Source organism: Gracilinanus agilis, chromosome 4 (assembly GCF_016433145.1).
Source record: "Gracilinanus agilis isolate LMUSP501 chromosome 4, AgileGrace, whole genome shotgun sequence".
NCBI lineage: Eukaryota > Metazoa > Chordata > Mammalia > Didelphimorphia > Didelphidae > Gracilinanus > Gracilinanus agilis.
Window position 1 is genome coordinate 135,824,913 of NC_058133.1, and position 19,511 is coordinate 135,844,423.

General features: G+C 34.1%; 1 protein-coding gene across 5 annotated transcripts in view; it reads right to left on the reverse strand.

Moving 5' to 3' along the window:
- Window positions 1-19,511, reverse strand: part of LIN9 (lin-9 DREAM MuvB core complex component) — an 81,504-nt gene that overhangs the window by 5,411 nt on the left and 56,582 nt on the right. For 3 of the 5 annotated variants that reach the window (XM_044672139.1, XM_044672134.1, XM_044672135.1), the window contains 5 exons: window positions 12,665-12,822; window positions 9,521-9,654; window positions 5,617-5,736; window positions 5,200-5,301; window positions 1,550-1,630 (listed from right to left, as the gene is read on the reverse strand). In XM_044672139.1, coding sequence (XP_044528074.1) covers window positions 1,550-1,630; window positions 5,200-5,301; window positions 5,617-5,736; window positions 9,521-9,654; window positions 12,665-12,822 — 595 coding nt within the window. The remainder of the gene's footprint in view (window positions 1-1,549; window positions 1,631-5,199; window positions 5,302-5,616; window positions 5,737-9,520; window positions 9,655-12,664; window positions 12,823-19,511) is intronic. The other 2 variants (XM_044672137.1, XM_044672136.1) reach the window with 2 other exon arrangements.

Below are 19,511 nucleotides of genomic sequence, written 5' to 3' on the forward strand. Positions count from 1 at the left end.
ATAGTTGGGAAGAAATTTGATTCTGATAGGGATTATAAGAGATATCTAAAAGAATACTAGGGAAAACAGGAGAGAAGTAAACGCTCATTCTGATGAGGGATACTTAAACATTTATAATTCTTATAAAAAGCCTATGAAATGGAAAGTCACCTTATATTCAGGCCAGTATAATAGCTATGCCAACCTTTCTCAGTTTATGTTATACTTTGACTTATACAGTAGGTGAAAGCAATGTAGTGCTAGATTAGAAGTCAGGAGACCCAAAATCTAGATTATTCTTCTTTGATTATTAATTAGCTATATGATATGGGCAAGTTGGTTTATCTTTCTTGAACTGTTGTTTTTCATCTGTGAAATAAAAGTATTGGCCTGAATTCTTAATCAATTTTTTCTCATGGATACTCCTCTGGCTATCTGGCAAAGCCTCTGGGCCCTTTCTCAGAGTAAGGTTTATAAATACATAAAATACATAGAATTACAAAGGAGATCAATCACATTGAAACAGTTACCAAAATAATAGGGGTAGGGAAGTTACCAGACTCTAGGTTAGAATTCCAGGGCGAGGGAATCTTTAATATCCTTTTCAGCTCTACAATTACATGAATGGCATGAATAAGAGTTCTTGCACTTTTTTTCTTAAACTCTTTTTAAAAGGATCATAATGCAGAGCTGGAAGGGCTTTTGGAGGTCATCAGGACTAACCTCCTTTCATTTTATAGACAAGGAACCTGAGGCCCAGGGAGCTGAAGTGACTTGTATATGTTATACAGGTAGTAACAGAGATGTGAACCCAAGATCTCTGGTTTCAGATCCAAGGTTCTTTCCATCGTACAATGCTGCCTCCCTTGGTCCCAACTGCCTCCTCATGACCTCCACTACATTACATACATACATGCAGACAACTCAATAGAGTGAAATGTTGTTGCAGTTTTCTTATCTAAAAATTTCCTTACGTAAAAATTTTTAGAGCACCAGTACCTCTCACTATACAAAAATTTGGAAAACAAATTTGAATGTATAAAATCAACAAAATAGGGGATAAACTCTATTACTTTAAAATTGTAAAAGAGCAATTTCCTTGTTTTATCAATTTCAAAGGAAATTTTTTTGTTTTTTTTTTAAAACTCTAGATAATCACTTTCAAAAAGGAAAGCTAACTTCTCTTCTTGTTGTTCTATGCAGATGGAACCAGCATCAACTAATGTACATGTGTGACCAGTTTCTTGCTACTGTGAATTAAGTGAACCATAATTGAGGCTCTCAATGACATGGGGATAGTAAGTCTCCAGGTGCCAAAATTACCTCATTATTCCATTTCAACTTAAATTTGCAATCAATGGAGCTTAACATCTAGAATTTCATTTTATAGCATCTGCCCAAAACACATCTGCTGAATTTTTTAAGATATTTATGTTAAAAGAGGACCTGCAAAGTTATATTTCAACAGTTTCTAAAATAAAAATGAAAATCCTAGTAAATAGAAAAATTTACTATTTAAAATTCAAACAAGCTAACAACAACAACAAAAAAAAAACAGAAATGTCCTTACCAATTTTTCTGCTTCTGTGTTCATTTCCCTTAATTTCTTGATGTGCTCCTTTTTAATCATAAGAATTTTTGATAACCTAGTCTATAGATAAAGAAGAAATTTTTGGGAAAAATATATCTTGAAAGTAATTCTAAAATAAAATGTTTCTTATTTATTACAAAAGGCCTGATATGACATACATTTTAAAACACATCAGGTTTCCATCTTTTGAACTCGGCAATTAAAAAAACAAACATAAAACCCTTACCTTTCATCTTAGAATCAACACTGTATATTGGTTCCAAGGTGGAAGAGTGGTCTGGGCTAGGAAATGGGGGTTAAATGACTTGCTCAGGGTCACAAACCTAAGAAGCAATTTATTCTCAAGGATCTCACCCCCATCTCTCCCCTCCCCATGCCATAAAAGGCATTGCCCAACAAAAAGATGTGTCTATAAATTGTGTCTTTCATGTTTTTAATCATAAATTCTTTCTCTGTCATTCTTCAAATATTAATTCTGTAGCTGGATATAATGTTCTCTTGCTTCTACTTGTTTCACTTCTCATTATTTTATGCAGAGCTTTGCAAGTTCTTAAAAAATTAATCTGTTCATCGAAAACAACTCTGAGATAACACTTCTATTGGAGAATTATGCCAAAAAAAAAAAAAAAAAAGGCAAACAGGATGAGTTCAGAAAAACCTGGAAAGACGTATATGAGCTGATGGCTTTGATTTCTTCATCCAAAAATTGCCTGATCATATCTTTTGACCATTTATCAAGTGGGGCATGGCTCTTATTCTTGTAAATTTTTTTTTTTTTTTTTTTTTTTTTATTTTAAACCCTTAACTTCTGTGTATTGACTTATAGGTGGAAGAGTGGTAAGGGTAGGCAATGGGGGTCAAGTGACTTGCCCAGGGTCACACAACTGGGAAGTGTCTGAGGCCGGATTTGAACCTAGGACCTCCCGTCTCTAGGCCTGGCTCTCAATCCACTGAGCTACCCAGCTGCCCCCTTATTCTTGTAAATTTTACAAAGTTCTCAATATATTTTAGATATGAGACCTCTGATGAGAAACTATCTGTAACCCTCCCCACCTACTTTCTGCTTTCATTCTAATCTTGGCTACATTAATTTAATTTTGTGACCCCCTTTTAATTTAATGCAATCAAAATCATCCATTTTACATTTCAGAATAATCTTCATCTCTTGTTTACTCATAAATTCCTCTCCTGTCCATAAATCTGATAGGTCATATGTTCTCTGTTCTAATTTGCTGATGATATCTCATTTTATGCCTAGGTCACATATCCATTTTGATCTTATCTTAGTGAATGGTGTAAGATACTGATCTAGTTTTAAGTTTCTTCCAAACTACTTTCCGGTGGTCCTAGCAAAACTCAGGAATTTTAAATACCTGATTTCAGTAGTTCTCAACAAATGACACAAAGACAAAAGGCATTTGTTATTTTCAAATTGAGATGAAAATATAATTAGAAAATTAAGCTAAAAATGTTAGCATCAAAGAGGGTGACAAATGTTAGCATCAAAGAGGGTGACTAGCATTAAAACAACAAAACTATTAACACTATTGGCTAACGGCAGAATATTTTAAAAATTAGGAGTATCACATCAGAATATAATATTTACCAGAATATGGTACATAGTAACACCAATACTGTATGATGATTAACTGAATTACTAAGCTATTCTTAGCAATACAATGATCCAGGGCAATTCTGAAAGACTTATGATGAAAAATGCTATCAACCTCCAGAGAAAGAAAGAAATGATAGTGTCTGAAGGCAGACTGAAGCATACTATTTTTCACTTTCTTTTTTTATTTTATTTTTTGGGGGGTGTTTTTAGTTTCTTTCACAACATGATTAATATGGTAATATTTTGCATGATTACACATGTATAACCTATATAAAATTGATTGTGACCTCTGGGAGGAGGGAGGAGAGGAAAGGAGAGAATTTGGAATTCAAAATTTTTTTTAAATATTAAAAATTATACATATAATTAGAAAAATTATTAAAAGGTAAATATATGTAGATATTTATTGTTTTTATTTTTTATTTTCACCATTCAAAGGAAAATGCCAAAAACTTTGGTTATTTTTACATAGGCGCCTTTCATTTTAAGTCATCTCATCTACCTGTTAAAAATTAGATTAGCAGGGGCAGCTGGGTAGCTCAGTGGAGTGAGAGTCAGGCCTGGAGACAGGAGGTCCTAGGTTCAAACCCGGCCTCAGCCACTTCCCAGCTGTGTGACCCTGGGTAAGTCACTTGACCCCCATTGCCCACCCTTACCACTCTTCCACCTATGAGACAATACACCGAAGTACAAGGGTTTAAAAAAAAAAATTAGATTAGCTTCTCTTATTTAAAAATAGGCTAGGGGGCAGCTGGGTAGCTTAATGGACTGAGAGCCAGGCCTAGAGACGGGAGGTTCTAGGTTCAAATCTGGCCTCAGACACATCCCAGCTGTGTGACCCTGGACAAGTCACTTGACCCTCATTGCCTACCCTTACCACTCTTTGGACTTGGAGCCAATTCACAGTATTGACTCCAAGACAGAAGTTAAAGGTTAAAAAAAATATTAAAAAATAAAAATAAATAAAAATAGGCTATATATATTACAAATTACATGAATGTTTAAAGACAGGTAATTAATTAACTACTTATTTTTATGCCAAATCAGTTATGTTTTAGTTAACATGTTTAAGTTTTGAATGTGGATTATATTCTTTCCATGTGAATCAAACTTGCTTTTAATAGGTTATAATTCTTTGAAAACCTGAAGGAGATATAAATCTTAAAAACACAATACAATACAGGCCTTTCACTCAAAGGGTTTCCTAATTTAAAGTCCTGTAACAAATATGTTAATTTTACAAGTGACTCTAAAGTTCTATGATGTGAACATGACCGTTGTAATATATCATTGTAATGGTATCCATTCTACTCTAACTCAAAGTTAAAAGTGTTGTTTTCAAAAACTTCAAATGGATAAGGATAAGATTACACACAAAATGGATTTGATTGCTCAGACTTATACTATTACTTTGACAGCCAATAATGGAATCATACTATAGGTAATTCAGGGATAAAATAGGAATAATATGTTAAAATACTTGACAGTTTAATTTAATTCTAGTTCCTTTCATGTCCAGTTAATAAGTTATGTCAAACTTATTGTTTAAAAAGCAACTGCCCAGTCCCAGAAAGAGTTTGATTCCTTCTGCCTATAAGGTTAATAAATGAATAATAAAAAATAAGTTGATTGGTGTTCATGAAATGATTTGATGTCATTACATATGCATAAAAATAATTTTTTAGTATGTTGAAAAATGTCATGATGTTCTAATAATAAAATGGCAAAGTAGTAAGAACTAGAAAAAAATAAAGTGTGACATAGAAGATGAAAAATATCAAAGTCACTATAAAAGTTTTAAATTTAAATTTTAAAGTTACTCTTTATTGGAAGTTAACATCAAAGTTCTTAGAACCAGTATGTGCTATCAAAAAGCAAACACATAAAACAAATTTATTTTTGTACTATTTTGAGTATGAAATGACATTAAAATCTTGTTATAAAAATGATAATATAAAACCTCTGACAATAAAAAAAAAAATTTGCCACCCAGTCCACTTTGAGAAATACTTACTACTTGGATAAGGAACTCCACCGGAAAACCACCTAATGTTTCTGTATCTGAACCTGGAAGTTTGCTTCTCCATGGTGACTGTCCTAATAAAGGATCATTATCCTACAAAACAAAACAGGGAGGCAAGTTGGGATAACTGGAAAATTTCCTGCTCAAAAGAATATTTTAATTGTTAGTATTTTCAGATACAGAACAAATCATATTATACCAAATCCCATTTTGATGAAATCTTAATACAAAAAAAAAATATTTCTAAGTGCTTCCTAATTGCTCTTCTTTCAATCTTTCTCCTATGTAATAAAATAATGTAACTTAATATATGATAGCATCCAACTCCATTTAATAGTTTACACTGAATTACCTAAATCTATCAACATGAATACAAAATACTGACAGAACTTCTAAAACATCACTTACTGTAATTGGTGACTGGAGAGGAGGAGTGTAATGTAACCGTGGTGGAGTCATGAAAAATCGAGAAGGCCGCTGTTTTTGTCCAAAGGCAGCAATTGGCATTGTTTCATGAGGCTCATTGCTCTTTTAGGAGAGGGAAAATGCTTCATGTTAATTTCTATGAAAGTTCCTAACACTCTACCAGTAATATAAGCTTCAGAGAATTTGCATTATGATATAAAAATTACACTAATTAGGGTATAGCCTCTCTTCTAATTTATGCTTAATAAATTAATCCTCAAAGATCAAAAGTTTAATTTTAGTCAAGACTTTGAAAACCATGCTTTCTTGGGGATAAGAAGTTTCATCAGCTAAAAAAGGAGAGATTGGGTAGTGGGACAGATCATTAGGAAATTTAAAACTGACACAAGTATTCTATGCCCATCTTTAGAAGGTTTTAGGGTAAGTCTCACCGTTGACATTTTTCTAGTGAAAATCAAAAGTAAAATGTTTTCTGTCTAGGAAATAATATTTGATAGTTTGGGGAAGAAATTACATGGTAAAAGAAATCCTTTCTTGAAATACAAGATTAAAGATTTTATCTATTAAATGTGATAACTCCTAAAGGTTAGTGTATACTGACCTATGATCAGAAGGCTTAGAAATGAGACTACTTTTGTATATACTACTTTTGTTGCTTGGATCATTGGCTTTCTTCAAGTCCTAGTTAATGTCTCACTGTTCAAAAGAAGCCTTTTCATAGTTCTTCTTAATCTTAAGTGTCTTTTCTCTGAGATTAACTCATAATTTATCCTGTATATATCTTGTTTGTACATGGTTGTTGGCATGTTGTTTCCCCTATTATATTGCAAACTCCCAGAGAGCAGGGACTTGGGCTTTATTTGTTTTTTTGCCCTTCTTTGTAATCTCAGAATTTAATTAATGCCTGGCACAAAAGTAGTTAATAAATGTCTGTTGACAGTTCATTCCTAAAAAAGGCAAACTAAGATTATTTTAGATGTTTAAGATCAATTCATTCTGAAATAGTTTTAAACACTAATAGCTTGGAGATTTATTTTCTAGGAATAAGTAATATGACTAACAATTAATATAAAGTTGCTAAATGAACCATGATCATGAAACAATGATCTAACAACTTAGAAGGGGAACTTGCCTATTAAGTCAGAAGATCTGTATTATAGGCCCAACTTGCCCATTAATTAGTTCTGTGATCTTGGCCATATTAAGAATACAAACAAGAATAAGTCTGTGACTTCACTGGAACAAAGAACTCCCTATTAAGATAACTCCATTTAAAAATGAAGGTTAGGCCTAGCTGCCTAGAGCAATGAGAGGCTTAGTGACTGACTCAAGATCACACAGCCAGGATGCATCAGAGGCAGAACCTGAACTCGGGCCTTCTTGGCTCCGAGGCCAGCTCCCTATTCCCCAAGCCATATTTTCTCTCTGAATATATTACTTGTCTTTATGCCTCATTTTCCTCATCTGCAACATGAGAACAAAAAAACCATATCCTACCTCATTCCTATGAGAGTAAGAAATAATATATAGGAGAGTACTTTTAAAAATAGAGACTTTTGTCCTTGAGAGTTGTACTGGAGTTAGACTACTAGGCTGAAGTCATTATGTTCAGAAATAGGACCCTATAAACCAGCCAGTTAGATCCTAGTAACACATTTAAATTCTACTTTGGGTAATGGAACATGGCTAGAACTTAACTATTTCCCCAAAGCAACTTGGGAGCTACAGAAATTTCAAACATAGTTTGGGAATGTGGGGACTCCTCAGTGGATTCCTATCCCTCAAACATAATCCTCCCCCTTAAATAATATTTTCTTTTTCTCTAATTAACATGTAAAAACAACTTTTTAACATTCTTTTTTTAAAATGCTGAGTTCCAAATTATCTCTCTCTCTGGGACAGTAAGCAATCTGATCTTGATTTTACATGATTTTGTAAAATATTTTTCCATATTAGTCATTTTGTAGAAGAGATTATAAACAAAAAAGAAAAGAAGAAAAAGTGAAATATAGTATGTTTCAGTCCAGAATCAGTTCTTCCTCTGAGATTAATTGAATCAGTTCACAACTCCTCCAACAATGCAAAAGTCCCAGTTTTCCCATATTCCCTTCAAGTTTTGTCACTTTTATTTTCTGTCATATTGGCCAATCTGATAGATGTGTGGTGGCACCTCAGAGTTGTTTCAATTTGTATTTCCCTAATCAAGAGTGATTTTGAGCATTTTCTGATATGAATATAGGTGGATTTGATTCCTTCATATGAAAACAGCTTGTTCATATCCTCTGACCAATTAGAAAATGACTTATAGGTTTTATAAATTTGACTTAGTTCTCTATATATTTGAGAAATGAGATCTTTATCAGAGATACTTGCTGTAAAAATTTCCCTTAGCTATCTGTTTTCCTTCTAATTTTGGTTCCATTGCATTGATTTTGTTTGTACAAAACCTTTTAAATGTAACATAATCAAAATTATTCATTTTACATCCTAAAACACTGAATCCTATTTGGTCATAAATTCTTCCTTTATCCATAGATTTAACAAGTAATCCATGCTCTCTTATGGAATAATCTATTCCATGCTCCCTTAATTTGCTTATGATATCACCCTTTGTGTCAAAATCATGTTGACTTTATCTTGGCATATAGTGTGAAATGTTGATTTATCTTCTGGCTCCGCCATACCATTTTCCAATTTTCCCATCAGTTTCTGCAAAAGGTGAATTCTTGTCCCAAAGGCTTTTATCTTCTGATTTATAAATTACTATCATCATTTATTACTAGGTGTTATATACCTAATCTACTCTATTAAACCATTCCTCTATTTCATAGCTAATACCAGATTGTTTTGGTGATTACTGCTTTGTAATAGTTTGAGATCTAGTACTGCTAAGCCAACTTCCTTCACTTTTTTTTTTTTCAAACGATTCCCTTGATATTTTTGACCTTTTATTCTTCTAGATGAAATTCAGTATTATTTTTGTTAGCCATATAAAATAATTTTGGGGCATTTGATTGGGATGGTACTAAATAAGTAGATCAATTTAGGTAAAAATGTCATTTTTGTTATAATTGGTTAGCCTACCCATGAGCAATTAATATTTTTTCTAATTGCTTAGATATGACTTATATGAAAAGTGTTTTGTATTAAGAGCTTATACATTTCCTGGGTTTGTTTTGGCAAGTAAACTCCCAAGTATTTTATATTGTCTACTATTAATTTGAATGGAACTTCTTGTAACTTTGCTAAGGTTATAAATTATTCCAACTAATTTTTTAGTTCATTCTCTAGGATTCTCTAAGGGTTCATATCATTTGCAAAATGATAGTTTTGTTTCTTCATTGCCTATTCTGATTCCTTCAATTTCTTTTTCTTCTCTTATTGCTACAGCTAGCATTTCAAGTACTTGAACAATGGTGGTAATAAGCATCAATTATTTCACCCTGATCTTATTGGGAAAGCTTCTAGATTGTCCCCATTACATATAGTGCTTGCTGATGGTTTAAGATAGAAACTACCTTTCATTTTTAGGAAAGCTCCATTTTTCTCTAGTGTTTTTTAATAGAAATGGATATTGTATTTTGTCAAAAGCCTTTTCTGCATCTTTTGAAATAATCATATGATTTTTTAAAATGTATGGTCAATTATATTGATACTTTCCTAATACTGAACCAGCCCTGCATTCTTGGTATAAATCCCACTTGGTCATAGTGAAAACATTTACAATTCTATGTAGTCCCAAAGAACAGTACTATGAATGTGCTAGTCCCTCTTCCCATATATTCTTAAGTTTTAGATCTATTATGAAATATAATTGATGTGAATCTTTTACAACCTATATTTAATATAAAATCACATCCAAAATTATACTAGAAATACCACTCACCAGAACTTCATAATCAGGGACAGTATGGGTTCCAAGTCCTGCTCTATCAAACGTAACTCTATAAGTGGCATTAAGTGTGTCTACAGCATCTATCTGCCCAGTAAAGAGGCCATCATGAACACCACGCAATCGTGCTGAGAAAAGAAATAAAGATATAATAATGGTTTGAGGATGTGGAGCACCATTAAACACAAAATATTACTGTGTGTATTTTATCTATTTAAATATATAAATGATTATACTCTTTAATACCATTTCAAAGATGGTAGGTAATAGGAATAAAAATGGAAATTAGTTTTAAAAAGGGAAGCTGATGATAAGTTGCCTTAATAATACTTTATGATATGTGTAGATCTCAATGATAGTCACAAAAAAATTGGGGTTTGACCTAGATGATGTCTAAGATTCTTGAGCTCTAAATGACCCTATGACTTCTGTTAAGTACATGCACTTTCAATGCAGTTGAATTCAAACATTTATTAAAAATACCTGTATATGTAGAGCACTTTGTTAGGGAATGGGAGAGATAAACATATATATAAGCTAATGTACCTACCTAACATCTATTTTCCTCGATGGAATTTACAATTTAGTAGGGCATTTGACACATACAGAAAAAATACAAAATGGTTTGTAAGCATCTGATAGGAGTATAAAGTATCACTGAAGTACACTAAGATGATTTTTGATCTTTCACAGTAAAACTGAAAGATCTACTGAAAACTTGTCAAGATTCAAACGTACCAAGTGCATCAAACAAAGCCAAATGTAAATTCTATTTTCATTTTAAATATGAAATAATTGGCTGCAAAAATTCTAAGATTCTATTAGTAAGATGAACTTTTTTATATAGAATAGTAATGCTGAACTGAGTGAATCAATTAGCATTAATTAAATCTTGAGTTTTGGATTAATAGGACTAAATACTTATATAAATCTTAAGTGTCCATTTACTTCTATTCTTGAATTTTTGTGGCTCTTTCACTTCTCCTTGTCCTCTTGTTCTTTCAATATAGGTATTTCATATGAAGATATTCTAGACCACTAAGAAGTTAGGTGAATTGTCAGGGTATAGAGTTAACATGTAGCAAAAGAGGGTCTTGAATACAGATCTCCCTGTCTCTCTGGCTAGTTCTCTATCCATTATGATACACTAATTAATAACTGATCCTTATCCTTTGTCCACATGAATCTTTTCAATTTGTCTTAAAACAGCTTTTCTCTAGATATTGATATTTCCTTACTTTGATATAAAACATAACAGGTCTACCTCCTTCAGGAAATGCTCTCTAATTAATACTACCTATATTCTCTAACCTAAATACAATCATTAATCTATCTTTCCTTTTCAAAAACACACTTTTATTTAGTAAACTTTTTTACATGTATGCAGGCCAAATATTTGCCTTCTATTCTCTGTTAGATGGTATAAGTTAAGTCTAGCTCAACTTGTATATATTTTGTGGTCCTTCCAAAATGATACTTTATTCTTTTAACATATTAAAACATATTTAACATATTTGAACACGGTTCATAGTACTTTTGTGAAGTCACTAGTACAAATTAAAGAAATATGTGCAAATATATTAAATTAATGGGAAAATTAACTGAATAACTTATTATTCAACTACTAAGAAGGACCTGTTTCTAGTTTTAAGATCTACAGAAACAGCAGTACTTGTGAACAAATGATATGTTAACTAGAAAAAAGGTGAAATTAATTTGGATTAGACAGTAACAGAATAGGAAAGATATAAATAATTTTTAAAGTCTTTGTCTTGCTTTATTTGACAAGTGCCAAGAAATTTTAAACTTCCTCAGTTTTAATATTTTTTAATTTATTGAATTCCATTTTGAAACAAATATGGATTTACAATCAAACCTCAACATTTAACATTCATGACTGAGCATTTTTATGATTTTCATAGTAACATCATTTTTACTTACATTGGCAACATGCACATTCAAGGCCAGGCACAGTAGAGAAAAAAATAAGATAAGTAATGTGCACAATTTGGTGGAGTAGCTGATATCCCACTGGGTACTTTATTGGTCTTGTTCACTTTATTATTGTAAAGAGCTTCCTTGTGCATTCATTACAGATTTTCATTGTTTGTCTTTAAAATTCAAGTTTTGTGTTGCAGTTATGTCCCCAAAGCATAATGACAATCTTTTGGGATCTAAGTCCAACTGTGGAAATCCAATAATGTAGCTTATTAAAAAAATAAAGGTAATCAGATAAACTTCAAGTGGGAATATATGCTGCTACTGCTGGCCAGGAAATCCATATGGATATCAAAAGGTGCACAAAGCAGATGTCACTAACAGATTTCAAGCTGGTGTGTCATTCACACAACCCAGTCTTGGCACCTTCTAACAGCAGTGACTAAAGTCCCAACTCCCTTTCCCTTAGTCTTCAGAGGGCAAAGTAAAGAGGTTTACAGTAGTAAAGTATATAGTACAACATCCTCACACTGCCATTTGACACAGTAGATGATAAGATTCAAGTTTTAAAATGTTTTAGCTTTAAGAATTTTATGTGTTATGCAATATTTATGGCTCCATAGATTTCATATGTTAAGAAAAGTGACTATTGTCTGAAATCAATGCTTGGTTTTTGTTTTTTTTTTTCATAAAATTAAGATGCTGGCATTAAAGGTCATAAAATTCTAGTAAATTACTAGTGAGAAAAAATGTTTTCCATGTTACCTGTTTTATGTTGTGTATTGAATTTTATGAGTAACTGTGGTTACTATGTTAGAAAAAGTGAAGATTATCAAAATTAATGTTTTGTTATATACAGAAAACTGCATTTGCAGCAATTTCTAGAGAAAGATTAGTTTTTTGTGGTTGTGTCAACCTAACTTTCCCTATTTCCCATAGATTCAAAGCATCAACATTTGTGTTTTTTTACTTTCTAGGAACATTACATCAGCAAAAGTTGAGGATTGACTGTATATAATTTTTTCTTGAAAACCAAAAATCATGCATGTTTGTCAAACATGAAGAAACAGTCTGTCTTCAATAATTGCCAAGTTTATGAGTTTTAGTTTCTAGCTTGTAAATAACTGCTCAGCTCACATTCTTCCTGACACATTTTTAGTGAGCTCTTCACTGAAGTATGGTGTGTCTGCCCTCTCTTACCTGTAACCTTTGTCCCAATGACCAAAGGAAGAGGAATCTCATCTGGAAGATCTTTGAACTGGGAAACATCTGCAACTTTCCTTTGTTGGAGGAGCCGAATTTTTTGCCGTTTCTGTTTCAATGCTGCTCTTTCTTCTTCAAAAAATGCAGAAGAACACCTAGGATACATTATTAAATTAGCTAAATCAAATCCTGCTTATTTAATTAAAATTTTGACCTCCAAACTGCACTCTCATTAGGCCCTTATTAAACCTCACTCACAAGGAGAATGATTTTTTTTAATATTTAAAAGGTAATTTTAATGTCTTTAAAAACAGCATCTTACTATGACAAGTAGGCATGGGGATTATCTATTTTTTAATAAATAATCTGAAGCAGAAAAGTGATTTGTCCAAGAACATTTGATAAAGTCAAATCTAAAACCTAGGTTCAGTTTAAAATGACCGTAATTGGGGCAGCTGGGGAGCTCAGTGGATTGAGAGCCAGGCCTAGAGACGGGAGGTCCTAGAGTCAAATCTGGTCTCAGATACTTCCCAGCTGTATGGCTCTGGGCAAGTCACTTAACTCCCATTGCCTAGCCCTTACCACTCTTCTGCCTTGAAGATAGAAGGTAAGGGTTTAAAAAAAAAATTGTGCTATGTCTCTTAGAAGTCAGGGGTCATAATTATACTTCTTTCATACTGCTAGAATTAAAAACTATGATATTCATCATAGTTCAAATTCTGAAATGGTTTACCTGAAATAAATGTCAAAACATTTAAATAACTATTTCTTAACTCTGGCTGCTTGCTATTATCAAAGCCTTGGATGAATGAAAAGAGCAACTAGTAGTGGGCAGACAATTGATTCAACTTCATACTCATAGGAATATACCTAATAAAAGGAGGGGATATAGTGCCTGGTAGTACTAAAAATTAGTATCCACAAGACTGATAAGAAAGATGACAGTGGTGGGGCAGCTGGGTAGCTCAGTGGATTGAGAGCCAGGCCTAGAGGACAGGAGGTCCTAGGTTCAAATCTGGCTTCAGACACTTCCCAGCTGTGTGACTGGGCAAGTCACTTGACCCCCATTGCCTAGCCCTTACCACTCTTCTGCCTTGGAGCCAATACAGAGTAGTGACTCCAAGACTGAAGGTAAGGGTTTAAAAAAAAATAAAAAAAGAAAGACGACAGTGGATAATATGGTAGGGGGTGGGCTGAACATGTTAATATAGAAGTAGTATTAACCATACAGCAATAATAGTGATCTTACATTTAAATGGAGATTTAAAATTTGCAAAGCACTCAACAAAAATTACTTCATTTGATCCTCACAGAAATCCTAAAGGTTGGTACCGTTATTATCTCCATTTTACAGGTAAGAAAACTGAGGCAGACAGAGGTTAAATTTAACTGTAAGGTTAACTTTCCCAGGGTCATATTTCTATTAAGTGTTTTGAGGCTGGATTTGGATTCAGGTCTTCCTAGTGTGAAGGAGTAGAAGGGAGGGGAGAATAGAAGGGGGAGAGAGAGACAGAGATAAAGAGAGAGACAAGAATAGAAACAGAGACACAGAGAAGAGGTGAGGGGAAAATAAGAGAAGAAAGAAGAAGAGATATCAATAAGTAGATAAAGGATTATGTTAGACATCCAGTTAAGATGGCGGCAGAGTAAGGAGCAGCTGCTCGATCTCTCCTAACCGAAGCATACAGGACTCCTCAAGGGGACATAAGAACAAATCCAGATGAACAAAGGAATCCCACAACAGGGCACAGCATTGAAGGTATGCAGAATCAGGGCATCTCCACACTATAAAGGGGTGAAACAGCTCTCACTAAAACGTGAGAGGAAGAAGCCCCTACACACCCCAACACACACACACCACACACCTCGCACAGTGCCAAGACCAACGCACAAGAGTGAAAACAGGACTGGGGCAACCAGTAAATCACTAGCAGCCCCAGGGCTTGTACCAGTGTGCTGCAAGAGGAGGGACCCCAAGTGGCTGGGGGGCGCACACGGACTTTCCCAACCATCTGAGCGGGTGAAGGTATCGCCCCAGGCGAGAATAAAGATCTCTAACACAGAGACTTTCCGGAGCGTCTGCGTGGGTGAAGGCAGTGCCCTAGGCGTGAATAAAGATCTCCAGCGCAGACAGGAGCGCAGCTGTGGAAGCAGCTCCTGAGACTGCTGAAGGAGCCTCAGGCAGAGGGGCAGACCCCAAGGACAAGGAGAGCGCCCCGGGAGCTTAGAAAGCGCAGGCAGACCCTGAGTGTGAAGACAAAGCTGAAAAGGGGCAGAGCAAACAATGACAAGCCTAGAACCCCAGAAGAAGAAAAAGATTATCAAGAAAAACTCTGGAACACTCAACAACTTTTACACAGAGAAAATCCAGACAACAGAGGAGGACAAACAAGTAATCATATCCAAACCTTCCCAAAAAAATGAAAGCTAGTCACAAGCTATTGAAGAGTTCAAAAATGAGATGTTGAAGAAGATGGAAGAGATCTGGCAAGAAAATAACAGCTTAAAAAGCAGAATTTTGCAATTGGAAAGTGAGGCTCAGAAATCAAATGAACTGATAAGCAAATTGAACACCAGAAATGACCACATTGAAAAGGAAAACCAAAAGATTATAGCTGAAAATCAAAAGATTATAGCCGAAAACCAGTCCTTAAAGGCTAGAATTGAACAATTAGAAGATAATGATCTCTCAAGACAACAAGAACAAATAAAACAAAGTCAAAAGACTGATAAAATAGAAGGAAACATGTAATATCTCAATGAGAAAGTGACAGACAAAGAAAACCGGTCTAGAAGAAACAATGTGAGAATCATTGGTCTTCCAGAAAAGGCAGAAATTAATAGAAACTTGGACTCCATACTTAAAGAAATTATTCAGCAAAATTGCCCTGAAGTTCTACAACAAGAGGGCAATATAGACATTGAAAGGATCCACAGATCACCCTCTACACTGGACACAGAAAAGTCAACACCAAGGAACATAATAGCCAAATTCAAGAGATTTCAAGTAAAAGAAAAAATCTTTCGAGAAGCCAGAAAGAGACAATTCAAATATCAAGGAGCACCAATCAGGATTACACAGGATCTGGCAGCCTCCACACTAAAAGACCTTAAGGCTTGGAATACGATATTCAGAAAGGCAAGAGAGCTGGGCCTTCAGCCACGGATCAACTACCCATCGAAACTGACTATATCCTTCCAGGGGAAAGTATGGGCATTCAACAAAATTGAAGATTTCCAAGTTTTTGCACAAAAGAGACCAGGACTAAATGGAAAGTTTGATATCCAACCACAAAAATCAAGAGAAACATGAAAAGGTAAATAAGAAACAGAGGGAAAAGGAAGAAAACTTATAATTTTTTAAATTTGACTCTTTAAGGGCTTAAATAAGATCTAATTATCTGTATTACTATGTGGAGAAATGCTATGTATAATTCTCTGTAGTGAACTCTATTCACTATTATAATATTCACTATTATAGCAACCAGAAGAATAATCCATAGGGAGAGGATAGGATACTAAATGGTCTAAGATGGCATGGGGGGTGGGAAAGAGGGGGTGAATAGTAGGGGACACCAAGAAAAATCTGAGTAAATAAGAAAAATAGGATATTCTATTACACACAAAGAGGGCATGGGAAGGGGAGGGGATAAATACTATTATAAGAAGGAGAGGAAGAGAGCATTAAGAGGTAATAATCAAACCTTACTCTCAGTGTAATCAACCCGGAGAGGGAAGAGTAGCTTTATTATCCATTTGGATAAAAAACTCTATCTAACCCTATTGAAAAAGTCAAAAGGGATAAACCAAAGGGAGCAGGGCAGTGGGGAGGTCAAAAAAGGGAGGGGAGAAGAAGGGGGAGGGAATTCATTAGGTCTTTAAAAAACAAAAAGAGGGGAATAACAAGGGAGGGGATAAGGGACACCGGCTCAAAGCAAATCACTGGTTTAAAGAAAATAGTGCAAGAAGAAGGGGTGGGTCTAGGGGAGGATACAAAAATGTCAGTGAAGGGGGCAGCTGGGTAGCTCAGTGGAGTGAGAGTCAGGCCTAGAGACAGGAGGTCCTAGGTTCAAACCCGGCCTCAGCCACTTCCCAGCTGTGTGACCCTAGGCAAGTCACTTGACCCCCATTGCCCACCCTTACCAATCTTCCACCTATGAGACAATACACCGAAGTACAAGGGTTTAAAAAAAAAAATGTCAGTGAATGCACAACTGATAATTGTAACTCTGAATGTGAATGGGATGAACTCACACATAAAACGGAAGCAAATAGCAGAGTGGATCAGAAACCAAAATCCTACCATATGTTGTCTACAAGAAACATATGAGGTGGGTAGACACACACAAGTTTAAGATTAAGGGCTTGAGCAAAATCTTTTGGGCGTCAAATGAAAAAAAGAAGGCAGGAGTGGCTATTATGATCTCTGACAAAGCCAAAGTAAAAATAGATATGATTAAAAAAGACAGGGAAGGTCATTACATCCTGATTAAAGGCAGTATAAACAATGAGGAAATAACACTGCTCAATATATATGCACCAAGTGGTATAGTATCCAAATTCATAAAGGAGAAAATGGCAGAGCTCAAGAAGGAAATAGATAGTAAAACCATACTAGTGGGAGATCTAAATATTCCTCTTTCAGATCTAGATAAGTCAAACCAAAAAATAAATAAGAGGTAAGAGAGGTGAATGAAGTCCTAGAAAAATTAGATTTAATTGATATGTGGAGAAAAATTGATATGTGGACAAAAAGGAATACACCTTCTTTTCAGCTGCACATGGTACATTCACAAAGACTGACCATGTAATAGGACATAGAATCATTGCAAACAAATGCAAAAGAGCAGATATAATAAATGTAACCTTCTCAGATCATAATGTAATAAAAATAATAATTAGTAAGGGCACATGGACAGGCAAATCAAAAACCAATTGGAAATTAAATATGATTCTCCAAAACCAATTTGTCAAAGAAGAAATCATAGAAACAATCAACAATTTCATTGAAGAGAATGATAATGATGACACATCCTACCAAACTCTGTGGGATGCAGCCAAGGCAGTACTCAGGAGAAATTTATATCCTTGAGTGCATATATTAACAAATTAAGGAGGGCAGAGATTAATGAATTGGGTATGCAACTCAAAAAATTAGAAAGCGAGCAAATTAAAAACCCCCAGATGAAAACTAAATTAGAAATACTAAAAATTAAGGGAGAAATTAATAAAATCAAAAGTAAAAGAACTATTAAATTAATAAATAAGACTAGAAGCTGGTATTTTGAAAAAACAGATAAAATAGACAAAGTACTGGTCAATCTAATAAAAAAAAGGAAAGAAGAAAACCAAATTGACAGTATTAAAGATGAAAAGGGAGACCTCCCCTCTAATGAAGGGGAAATTAAGGCAATCATTAAGAACTATTTCGCCCAATTATATGGCAACAAATATAACAATTTAGGAGATATGGATGAATATCTACAAAAATATAAATTGCCTAGATTAACAGCAGAAGAAATAGAATACCTAAATAATCCCATATCAGAAATAGAAAATGAACAAGCCATCAAAGAACTCCCTAAGAAAAAATCACCAAGACCTGATGGATTCACAAGTGAATTCTATCAGACATTCAAAGAGCAACTAATCCCAATACTATACAAATTATTTGATATGAAGGAGTCCTACCAAATTCCTTTTATGACACAAATATGGTACTGAGCCCAAAGCCAGGTAGACCAAAAACAGAAAAAGAAAACTATAGACCAATCTCCCTAATGAACATAGATGCAAAAATCTTAAATAGAATATTAGCAAAGAGACTCCAGCAAGTAATTAAGAAGATCATCCACCATGATCAGGTGGGATTTATACCAGGAATGCAAGGATGGTTCAACATTAGGAAAACCATCCACATAATTGACCATATTAACAGTCTAACAAACAAAAATCACATGATTATCTCAATAGATGCTGAAAAAGCCTTTGACAAAATACAGTATCCATTCCTATTGAAAACACTGAAAAGTATAGGAATAGAAGGACCCTTCCTAAAAATAATAAACAGTATATACCTAAAACCATCAACAAGCATTATATGCAATGGGGATAAATTAGAAGCCTTCCCAATAAGATCAGGAGTGAAACAAGGATGCCCATTATCACCTCTATTATTCAACATAGTACTAGAAACACTAGCAATAGCAATTAGAGAAGAAAAAGAAATTAAAGGTATCAAAACAGGCAATGAGGAGACTAAGCTATCACTCTTTGCAGATAATATGATGGTCTACTTAAAAAATCCTAGAGAATCAACTAAGAAGCTGATAGAAATAATCAACAACTTTAGCACAGTTGCAGGATACAAAATAAATGCACACAAATCATCAGCATTTCTATATATTTCTAACATATTAGAGCAGCAAGAGGTAGAAAGAGAAACACCATTTAAAATCACCCTAGAAAATATAAAATTGATAACTTGGTCTCCTCCTTGCCTATTTAGCGCCATACCTATCAAATTACCAAAAAACTTCTTTACTGAATTAGGAAAAACTATAACAAATTTCATTTGGAATAACAAAAGATTAAGAATATCAAGGGAAATAATGAAAAAAAATGTGAAGGAAGGGGGCCTAGCAGTACCAGATATTAAACTATACTATAAAGCAGCAGTCATCAAAACAATATGGTACTGGCTAAGAGATAGAAGGGAGAATCAGTGGAATAGACTTGGAGTTAATGACGTCAGCAAGACAGTGTACGATAAACCCAAAGAGCCCAACTTTTGGGAAATGAATCCACTATTTGACAAAAACTGCTGGGAAATTTGGAAAACAAT